The 12,466-nt window shown below is 32.6% G+C and overlaps 1 protein-coding gene across 1 annotated transcript in view; it reads left to right on the top strand.

Moving 5' to 3' along the window:
• Positions 1-12,466, top strand: part of LOC115887290 (discoidin domain-containing receptor 2-like) — a 523,559-nt gene that overhangs the window by 410,738 nt on the left and 100,355 nt on the right. Inside the window, exon 9 of the mRNA XM_030906681.1 lies at positions 11,882-12,021. Coding sequence (XP_030762541.1) covers positions 11,882-12,021 — 140 coding nt within the window. The remainder of the gene's footprint in view (positions 1-11,881; positions 12,022-12,466) is intronic.

Genomic DNA, 12,466 nt, shown 5'->3' with positions numbered 1-12,466 from the left:
CACAGATGTATGCTTCATTTTCCAGAGACAATTTCAACTAAGCCTTGAGCAGTATTAATTTTGACCTACATAATCTGTATTGTCCGTCTCTTAAGTATGACTTAAACTTGAATCCTAGAAAGACAAAGGTTATGCTATTTGCGAGTAAAAATCATTATCCAAAACTTGTCAGTCAAGGTAGGTTAAATATCAATGGCGAGGAATTGGAAGTGGTTGAGGAGGCCAAAAATCTGGGGGTCATTATTGATCGGTCTTTAACATACGGGAAGCATGTATCTGTTTGCATCCAAAGGGCGTATGCTGGCCTTAGACAATTGTACCCTTATCGTGACTGCTTCAATTATAAGTTAAAGGCTAATTTATGCAATGCTCTTGTCTTGTCACACTTCTCCCATTGTTCACCTCTTTTTTCTCAGAGCCTAAATGTTACAAAACACATGTCTAAGATACATCTTCAATCTCAGGAAATATGATCATGTTTCTCATACACTGCGAAATATAATTTGGCTTAATATGAAGAACAGACAACTCTTAAGTACTTTAAAGCTGTATCATAAGATAGTAAAAACGCAACAGCCAAAGTACCTTTTTGAAAAAATTCTTAAATTTAGAGAAGAGGCGCATAATATTAATTTACGCAAGAAGGATAACCTAACTATTCCCCTCCACAAGACATCTTTGTATGAGTCATCTTTTTCCTATACAATTTCTAAATTGTTTAGCGAATTGCCAGCTTATATAAAAGCTACTGAAAATTTAAACCGTTTTAGGTTTTATGCCCGTCAATTAATCGTCAATTAATCGTAATTAATAGATTTTTTTTTGTTAATTTAATCGCGTTTCAGTTATGTATATACTTTTTTTTTGTTTTCTTTTTAATGTCATCAAGGAGTTAAATGGAAGGGCAGAGCTCAGTTAGACCCTGAATTTCGCTCCTTCTCTTTTAGAAGTGACTGCATCTTTTTGTATTTTTTTTGGTTATAGTAGATATTTATTTTTTTTATCAGAGTGTTATTTTTTTATGTTGTAATATATATTTTTTGTAACATTTCTATTTTTATTTGGGAATAAAGACATTTATTATTATTATTATTAAATTAATAATTATTACTACGTACCTCATCATCATTAATTAATGAGGAAAAGCCAAAAAGCTCAAACATTTTGTATAACGTGTGTTGTATTATCTTTTATAAGAAATCCTATGTAGATTTTAAAAATGATGAATACGTTTTTTTTTTATTTTATAGAAAATTTTATTTGAAACTTTTTAAATAAATCTGTTAACGCCAAGCCATTTTAGTTACCAACGTAACGCCAATTTAATCTAAGTTACCTGTAAATACGATTAATTTCATTCCAAGAAACATTAACAAACTCCTTGTATCATTGTATCCATATCAACATTGTATCTAATAAAAATTATGCTGCTACGACTGTACCTATTTTTTGTTTGTTTTTAATGTGATAAAAAAGTAAATGTTTTGGCGTATTGTAGTGAAATAGTGTTTTATTTTGATTTTGATGTTTATTTCTAATGTGTGGTGTTCTACAGTATGTCACTACTGTAGAACACTGTCGTTACAAAAGCGACCGTTCCAGAAAAATACCGCGACAAATTACCGCGATTTTGTAATCGAGGTTCCAGCTTCCAAAGTGTCACGATCCTAGCCTATGCAGTATTGGCATTAGTACCTACTTACTCCCAACCAGCGTTGTTAGGTTCTTACAATTGTACCAGCTCTGTTAACATTTTGCTGATATTTATTGACTTTTTTACCACCTTTTTGCACAACCTGCAAATTTTAAAAATAAAACTTTCGTAATGATATAAATATTGTATTTTTAAATTTATTATAGGGAATGATAGAAGTGGCAACACTGCTCCCAACCTTGCCGTTATCTCTGTGGTCGTGTAAATTCATAATCGAAATATGTACATGCATTTATTGGTAATCAATACTTTTTATTCGCCATCTATGTTATTTTTCCAATAATATTTAGATTTATATTCTTCTGAACCACGTTAGAACTTTTGTTCTTAAAATATGTTTGCTTTAGAAACATTTTAGCTTAAACAATAAAAAATAACATAATTAGAATCATTATTCAAGATACCTACATATGCTAAAATGTTTATCAGACCGACCAAATCACGACAGACGAAAACGGTAGCCTAGAAGCGCTCCAGCAGTTGCGCGCGCGGGAACGAAATACGTCGCGACCGAGGTCGAGCGGCGATAACTAGTTACCAGTACTTCTGTTCGCGACAGACGAAACCACGATTCTAGGAGCGCGACAGCTGGAGCGAAACACGTCGCGGTCGGGATCGCGCCACGCTACGTAGTTACCAGTTCCAGTTACTACTGTTAGCGATCGACGAAATCCCGACCCTAGGAGCGTGGCGACTGGAGCGAAACACGTTGGTATGCGGTTACTACGCCTGCGGTTCGAGCCAACTTCAAGAGCGATTATAAATAATTTATTCGCAATCATCGTTATTATGATCGTCGTTCTTCAGTAACATGTTCCTGATTCGTTGTGGAGCGCAACACAACGTTACAAAAAAATACTGTTCCAAAATCGCATTACTCAAATACCGACACATCACAACTACAGATTGCATTTAAAAATTATATAGAGGGATATTTAAGATTAAGAGATGCTTTTTATATAATATCTTCATAAAATACAAATATTTTATATAACCAATATTTTACAAAAAAAATTATGATATAAAATTTTTGTCAACCATCATCAATGAATTAAATAAAATTAAAAATAAAAATAGTTTGCAAGTTAGTTGTGTAGATATTTATGTAATCGAAACCGTATTGATAATACATTAAACTCAAATTTGACGAAATCCTATAGTTTTTATTTAAAAATGAAGATTCACTTTCAAACTTTTTCAAATCGGATGAACTGAAGCCGAGCTCGGTGTATTCAATGTTGCACCGGAACGACCTTTTCATTTTGTTCCAGTTAAATTTTTAGCGATTGCCTCTATTTGGCGCTAATAGACAATCCGAAAGTTTTTACGATTTTAATTGACATTCGATACGTTAACTTTTTTCATATGGAAAACAAATGAGTCGACGTGCTATTTTTTAGAAAAATATTTTTGAATCGATAATGGGTTAGTTGATGGAACATGGAACAGTGTTTTTCACATGCATATTTACTCTAGGGTTGCCAACCGTCCTCTATTCCAGAGAACAGTCCTCTTTTTGATCTCATTGCACTGTCCTCTTTTCTCTCGCGAATTGAAAAAAGTCCTCTTTTTACCTACTAAACTCTTCTCCTTCTTCTTCTTCTTCCTACTCTATATTAGGCAGATTGCCTGTTCAGTCTTCACATCATGCCTACAGTTTCATTCGATGGTAAGGTTACCTAACCATCTTTTTCTTAGTTTTGCGGAGGATTTTCATCTCGCCTGTTTCCAAGAATCTTTTTGTTTTTCCTGTATCCGGTCTGGTTTCTGCTGTGTAGATCATTATGGGCCTGCCCACAGCTTTGAATATTCTTGACTTGACCAAATTTAAAATCTAAAAAATGTTCGTGTATCGCCACAATGCTTTAAAAAATTGTTAATATGTGTCTTTCGCTACTCCCATTCGTTTCTACAGAAAAAAAGTCGAAGAAATATTTATGTAAAAGAAATATTGGTGGAAGCGATAAACATGTTTAACTGTTTTATGTTTACTTATTGTTGGCTCATGCTTTGAAAAAATGTTTTGTTGAAAATGGTTTGTTTTATTTTAACAAGTTTTGGGTATATAAATATTGTTAAGAGAGTAAGAAAGACCATCAGTCGCATACCGTTTACATACATTTTTGGTAAATTCTAGACATTTGGGCGAGGTTCAAAAAACCTGTGTTTCACCTGTGCCTCTTTTTTACCCTCTCGTCCTCTAATTTTTATTTTGAAAGTTGGCAACCCTAATTTACTCACAGATACAACTTGTGTATATTTAACTCCAGAGCTGCAAGCTCGCACAAAACTTAAGCCTCTTTATGATTCATTATCATCATGTCATTTTTCGAAAACAAACTAACTTAAGACTTAAAATTTAAGGAATCTCAAAATTATTTGTGATTTAAATCGTTATTCCGACATAGAAAAAATATATAAATATTGCTTATTTAAGACTCACCCTGTATTAAAGAATAAAAATATTCTCCAGACTTAATTTCTTTCTTTAAAGTTTTATTTGCATTAAATTAGTAAAAATATTATTTATTTGAAAATTTTCTATGTAGTTATCAGCAAAAATATATTAAAAAATGCAAGGCTTGCAATAACATATTTATAATGTTTTTGATGAGGAAGCCAAAAATAACAATTTTAACTTGCCTTTAAAGCGAAAATTAGAATTAATTTCTATATTCTGGAGCTAGTATTGGCGTGATTAAAAAAATCAAAAAGAAAATATATGATCAGGAATGAAAATGATTCTCTACAACCCATTAAAATACTTGTACTTATTTCTGGGACACCCTGTATTCTAACAAAAAAAAATGAAATTATGAAACTTTCCTGTTAATTTTATTATTCGAAATATAATTTAACGCCTTTAAATAATACAGAATCGGTTCTTTCACTGTTATTTTTTAATAATCTAACAACGGAGAGGAAAAGCACAGACGGCGCGACAAAAAATTTACATCCAATTATTATTCCAATTCCCTGTTTTGAATTAAAATAAAAAGAGATGGAAATATAAATTAAAAGACAATACTGCTAGAAAACGAAATGAAATTTAGCGGTGCTTCGCTTGATTTTTTTCTTTTTATTATTGTAATTTGTATGCCCCGTCGTTTCCTTTGATTAGCGAAGACGCTGCTGTTATTTTTTGGGGGGAGTGTTGGTTAAAAAAGATATATAAAGATTTTTTTATTACATTTAAACATCTCCTTTGAAGATAAATACCTAGAGTAGATTATATGTTATATGCTTCTTGTAGTCTTCATCTGATCCTTAAATTATCCACTCTTGTCCTTTTGCCTAACTCGCACAAGCTTTTAAGTAACGTAATAGTGTAGACAGTACAACAAATTACGTACATTTGACAATGATAAAATCATAGGTTGACAACTTAAGGTACATATGTTGACATTTGCCTGGTTTTGCATTGTTATCTGTTTAGTTTTAATTTAAAATTAGATGAAGTTTTTTTTAATTAATAAATATCTCTAGTAATATCTCTCACATTTTAAAACAAAATAAGCGAATATTAATAAAAGTAAAATATATATAAAAGTTTCAAATATTACCCCTGACCACCAAAGCACAGCGGATTACAACTTATACACATTTGAGAAGAAAAGCCGATTAAGTTGTCCCGTACCTTCATTTAAAGCTAATGATATCAAAGGAAGTGTTTTGCTAAAATTTACTAAGTAGCACAGATTAAATAAAGTCGACCAACTGACGTAGGAAAAAATTGTACTTTTTGAACATAAGTCTTTCCAAATCATCAAAAAAAATGTAACCTTTTAAGATGTTGATATTATACATTCTCGGTATATCGTCTTTCCCGGCAAAATTATCATCGATTGTCATTCCCCAACTTTTGATGCCATTTTTCTTCGATCATACGGTATAACCCATATAAATCCCGAAACAATGTAATAATGTAATTGTGAATAATCTAACTAGCATATTATCTAAAATAAAATTGATAACTGATAGAAAGAGATTTTAGTTTATGAAAATACAAATCTTCGTTCAAGACCCCAGGGCGGAACTATCTGCACAGCTGCCTAATTAGATTCAAAGTAATGTAACAGCTACAAGGCTTTAAAAGTCCATTCCACTAGTCCGAAAAAGTAGCACCGTTTGATGTAAAACTGGCTAGGTATTTTTACACAAATGAAGAAGGAAATTTAAGATAAAGGATTATACTATATCCGAATTGTAGCATATTTATAGACAACTTCTTTATTTTTAAGATTTTGATGGTCAAGCATCAACAAAATATTCCTTATGTTTGGACTAAATTTTCTCGAAAATAAAGACATAATTTAAAATTCAGTTACAATACGGAAATAGATTGAAATTTTGTGATTACAGTGATATACAGGGTGACTTTCCTACGATGTTCTCTATGGGTATCTCGGAAACTACTGGAGATAGAGATTCGGTTAAATGGGGAAATAATTGCAGTTTTGTGGGGTCATAAATATGCGCCTTTCAGATTTTTGAAAAAGTTTATGGTTTACTAGATATTTCGAAAAAAGCAAATTTCGGCTTTTTTAAAAATTGTCCCTAATTCCATTATAATCTATTTTAGACAAAAAGTTTTCAGATAAAATTTGTAGATAATCACATCCTTAATGAGACTGTGTTCTCCGTTTTTTTCTAAAGCCTGTCATTTTTGACATATAACACAAACTGATGTTTTTTTAAATGGAAACCATAGTTGGCCATGACTTCATAAAAAGCGCCATTTTTCAAGCTTTTTAGCGATATAAGATACAATATGTTTTTTCTCGAAAAATTACTGAGTTATAGCCAATTCTTATAATTTTGAAACAATTTCACATAGTTAGCCATGGAAACAAGTTCAATCGCCGTTGCTCTCAGAAATGTGAAGCTGTCACCATCCAAACTTTGTAAATTAAAATAAACAAAAATTGTAAATATGGATTTTTCAAGTTAAGAAGAGCATGTAGATACATTATACCCCCCCCCATAATGAAAGAAATGTTAAAAATTATTTATATCATAATAATGCAGGGATAGGAATATATATAATCTCATTAAGGATGTGATTATCTACAACTTTCATCTGAAAACTTTTTGTCTAAAATAGCTTATAATGGAATTAGGGACAATTTTTAAAATAGCCAAATTTGTTTTTTTCGAAATATCTAGTAAGCCATGAACTTTTTCAAAAATCTTGAAGAAAGAGGCATATTTATGACCCCACAAAACTGCAATTCTTTCCCCATTTAACCGAGTCTCTATCTTCAGTAGTTTCCGAGATACCCATAGAGAACATCGTAGGAAACTCACCCTGTATAATTTAAATTGTTTTGTAACAAATTGCTCACTATTTTATGGCAAATGCTGAAGCTCTGCAAACCTTAGTCAAGACTTAATCAAAGCACGTGTGTTTGTAATTTTGGGTGTGGCTTAACATAACAGGATCGGGCTAAGCCAAGGCAGATTTCTGAATATATTTCCTTCGGCCACACACCCGCTTTACCCAACCCCTGAGAGGTACCCGAACAGTACAGCGTAATAGATTCTTAAGACTATTTGCGTAACAGAACCTACTCATATTACTTGCAACTTTTTCACAGAAGATATAAATATATAGAAAATATGGAAGAAAATATAAATCCCCGTAAAAGATACCAGGGCGGAACTATCCGCACAGCTCTCTAATTAGATTCAAAGTAATTGACGTTTAGTGAATGGGGGTTTTCGTAGGTTGACGTTCAGGCGAAATCCCAAACCAAAACCTGAAACTTCCCCCGAAACTGGATATTTCAAAAGAGCGCGAAAGCGAGAGTTCCATAGCTTCTCGGGCAAGTTAAATTTTCAATTAGACTGACAGATAAGGCAGGCACGAGTCAAATCGATAAAACCGAAATATGTTAGTGTTAAGTTCATGTACGGAATCAAATGCTAAATCGAATTCTTTTGAGTAACATTAGATTTTGTACATGACTGTATACCTACAGGGTGGTTCGAATTGTAATCGGGAAAGTTTGGCAACATATAAAAGTAAGTAAAGAAGTTCGTATAAGATCCTGTCCTAAAATGATTCGTCTTATTCGATACAGGGTGTAGAAGTTACATTTTTGTTTCGTTTTTTTAATAAATTCTAAACTAACGTCCATATTTGGAAGAAAATTAGTGTATGGTTAATTTTTGCTTGAGAAATTCGATTTCAGTGCCCATATGGCTCCTACTCATAGGTGGCGCCACCTACATAGTTTTTAACTGTTTTGATGTGTAATAAATTTTCATCCGTACCTGTATTATATTAGACTAAGTGAGAAATGTACATTCGCGTGGTATTTTACGTAAAAAAGTTTCTTAGTACAAATCGCATGGTTCTCAAGATATTTGAAATCGAAATAGTCAATCATGACAAAAGTCATGTCAGCATTGACACAAATTAAACATGTTGATTAAATAGTTATTAGACTAAAATAATAAATTTGAAATGTCATTGTGTCAAAGGTTCAATAGAAACCGATTTGCCATAATTTTAACTTGAAAATGTTTTTATTAATGTAAAAAAAATCCAAATTTATAATTTCAGTCAAATAACTATCTAGTCAACATTTTTTGTCAATAATAACATGTACTGACTATTTCTATTCCAAATATCTTGAGTGATCGATTTTTAGCAAGAGACCTTTTTATACTATAAAAAATTACAGAAATATATATGTTTTAACCATAAATGTTTTAACTAAGTAGTTTATACAGGTACAAACGAAAAGTTATTACTCTTACGTTTTTTTTTACTGTTACGTTTTTATACTTTAAAAGTATAAAAACACCTACGTGGCGCCTCCTACGGAATCATATTGACATTGAAATTATATTTCTCATGTCAAAAAATTCCCAGACACCAATTTTCATCCTCATACCGACTATAGTTCAGAAATTATTTGGAGAAAACCGAAATAAAAATAACCGAGTTATTTTCCTTTGAAATTCAAATCAAATCAAATCAAATCAAATCATTTATTGCATGTTAATAGATACAAGTATCCTTACACAAAGTCATATTTTGTAAAATGCAAAATTATAAAATAAGCACAATAATTATCTAACAGTAATTTAAAGTACACAAAAAAACAATACATACACAATGTAAATGTTTTAACCTATAACCACGCTATAACCCTTCACTGCTTTCTAAAAAATCAGTAACACTAAAATAAGCCATATCAAGAAGGTAGCTTTTAATTGTCGTTTTAAATTGATGTCTTGGTAAATTTCTGACATTTTGAGATAATTTATTAAAGCATGCAGGAGCATAATGAAGGCTGGAGTTCCAAGATCTTCCAAGGCGCAAATGAACAGGCTTTATATTCATTCTGTTTCTGGTTGCATAATTGTGTTGTTCATCATGCGTAGTATATAGTTCTAGGTTATCCTTCACAAATCAAAGACACTGGAGGATATAGCAACATGGAAGTGTCAGTATTCCCAGTCTTTTGTAGGCGTTTTTTGTATCTGCTTGATAACTTAAATTTGACAAAATTTTCAATGCTTTTCTTTGCAGTCGAAACAGTCTGTCAGCATGAGCTGAGTGACCCCAAACAAGTATTCCATAAGTAAGCACCGAGTGAATGAGAGCATGATAGGCAGCTACTAACACATCAGTCTCCACACACTTAGCCAATCGCCGAAATGCATACATGCTTATGGAAACCTTCCCTGCCACATAGTCTACGTGACTTTCAAAGCTCAGTTTTGTGTCAAATTTTATTCCCAGAAATCGGACACTGCAGAAATCTACTTTATATTTTGTTTTAAGAGAAAAAATAACTCTTTCTGTTTTAGTGTCATTCAGGCATAATCCAACCAACATTTAGCAAAATCGATTCAAAATTAGTTTGAATTTCTTCAGGGGATTTCCGAGCACATAAGATAGTAGTGTCATCGGCAAACAAAATCAAATTATTCTGAAGTGTAGCAACGGGTAAATCATTAATGTAAATTAAAAACAATAAAGGTCCTAATACTGAGCCTGAAATTAAAAAGAAACTAATTTGGAAGAGCTATTCTTAGTGGGAAAAAAACAACCGATATATTTTAGCAAAATAAAACACTAAATCACCACAATACACCAAAACACTTTTACTTTTACATTGGACGCGCGTTTCGCTAACCATGTTAGCATCATCAGCAGATGATTATATACTCTACTAAAAAAAATTAGTTATAATCATCTGCTGATGATGCTAACATGGTTAGCGAAACGCTCATCCAGTGTAAAAGTAAAAGTGTTTTGGTGTATTTTGGTGATTTAGTGTTTTATTTTGCTGTGTAACAGCAAAGGTTCCAACCCTCAACTGTAATCAATATATTTTACACATTTTATTTACATGTATAGTATTCCATGCAAGAACTATTTACATAAACCTGGTATTTACACTATTTAGTTTCCTTTACTTCCCATATGTTCCAAAACTATTTCATAAGATAGCTTACATCCCCTCACTCCTGGAAACTGGGAGTTCTCCCCAAATATTATTAATTAATTAGTTGAATAACTAACTAATTAATTTAGTTTGCCCCTAAAGCAATAACCGTTGATTAGTTTCGAGATACTTAGAAGGTGGGAAATAGCTTTAATATTTTTAATATGAAACACGCTATATTATTCATTTTACATATTCCCGCAAAAAATACGAGGAAAAATAATTTTGTAGATGTAGATGTAGATTGTATGGGAGGGGGGAAGTTAATCACTGCCACCTTAGGGTAAGTCCGGTACAGATGCCCCACCGGGTGAGATGGCCACAGCGTGTAAATTTCTAATCATGTGACTTATCAGTTGCTTCTCGCTAGATACGGCAGTAGTTTACCTGCTGCTATTATGGTCTGACATAATTTGAATGTCAATAAAAAACAGGCTAGTTTTTTTGAAGGCTAGGAAAAACAGGCTAGAATTTGCGGTGCATTTCTCCCATGTTGGAAGGCCATCTCTCCCGCAACGTAGGAAGAGATGGCCAATTTTCTATTTTTTTATTGTTCTCTTGCTATTATATATACTTACTTATTATATTACTATCTTACTCCTATTATGAATTATTATTAAAGATAGTTTAGGATTGCATCATTAGTTTCATTTAAAATTAACTATAGAAAACGCCACGAATGTTTGGGAGTGATTCATCGGTCGCTACCATGTGAACTAATCTGTTCAAGGTCACATAAAACTTAATTCCAGTGCCGTGGTGTTTCAAATCATATAATAATCAATATATAATCTGTTGTAATTTGTTGTTTTAACTGTCAGAGTCTTGTCAAAACATATATTTGGTTATAAATATAAAATGGAATGCCCCATTGATCGCACTGCAAGCACACCAATGGACTGACGCACAAAAACGAATCAATCAAAGAAACGCGATATAGTGTCGTCTTTGTCAATCACGCTAACATTTTAGAATAAGTAGGAGGAGTGCAGGCAGATGATTATACCAGGCCTTTAAAAACGTACGTCTGCGGTAAAAATTTACGTTTTTAATGTAAAAATGATAGCATGCGTGTCGATTCTAACTTCATCAAGCGATGACTCACTCCCAAACATTCGTGGCGTTTACAGTACCAATATGTATTATTAGCCCCAAAAGAAAAGTGGGGCATCTCTACCGGACTTACCCTATAGATCTTGTGCCCCCTGTGTAGCAAAAATTAGTGTTTGAGACGGTTTTATATAACTTAGTATTTTTATGAACTCTTGTGAGGCGTAGCGAGGGCACTTGTATTGGGGGGGGGGGCTATTTTAACCTGTTTAATTTCCCATTCAATTCGGACATTACCTATGTATTATAATACCCTATCCTATGATCGAGAAAAAACGGCTTAATCCGGGTTAACAATAAAAAAACAAACAACCAATCACGGCGGGTCTCGATCAATTTCAGGAAACGTGGTGCTAATTTTTATAACACGGGCTTATATTTATCGTAATATTTCCAGGAATGTTTTGCGAAATGTTTTCGAAATATTACCAGAAATATTTCGTAAAGCATTTCGTGGATAGTGTAGCGGCTGTTTAAAATTATTAATTTTTGAAACATAGCTACAAATAGTGCAATTGTAAAGCTCACTGTCTATGTTCGTAGTTGTAGAGATTTGGAGCGCTGTATTCTAAGAATGCTTCTTTCGTTTCAGGTATTCCAACAAGCAGAAATTTGGTTTAGTTTGGACGGAAGCAGATATCGGCCAGAGCCAATCAGAGCAACGATTGCACCGGACCACAGTCGAGAATCAGCCAGGAACGTTAGCATAATTTTGAAAGGCAGACCGGCAAGGTAAGATAATTTGCAAAGGGCAAAAGTCTGGAATAGTTTGGAATCAAAATACTTTCTTGAACAATGGAAAATCGTATAGTCGCTGGAGTATTGAAAAGATTTCCATACGATCAGTATTAAACTCTACTACCTAGTTAACTCTATTCCCTCCTTTTTATTAAGTTTTTAATTTTCAAAAAATAATAATTTTCAAGTTGATGATAGATTTTGAAAATAATTCATTATTATCAAGTTAAGAGTTTGAGAGGTTTTAACCCTAAATACCATATAATCTAAAAAAACGGCGTCGAGATGGCTTGGAAATGACGATCGATTACACTCCTCCATATAATTTTACATATAAAATGACAGTGATCTTAATTCCACAGCCATCGTTGGCGCCGTTTTTTTTGATCATATTGTATAATTGACCAGGAAAATTTGTTTAGTTATGAGTGTTTAAAAC

This window comes from Sitophilus oryzae, unplaced genomic scaffold (assembly GCF_002938485.1).
Source record: "Sitophilus oryzae breed Bouriz unplaced genomic scaffold, Soryzae_2.0 scaffold_562_pilon_pilon, whole genome shotgun sequence".
Lineage (NCBI taxonomy): Eukaryota > Metazoa > Arthropoda > Insecta > Coleoptera > Curculionidae > Sitophilus > Sitophilus oryzae.
The sequence above is the reverse complement of the archived record's forward strand: the minus strand, read 5'-3'. Positions and strand labels throughout refer to the sequence as shown.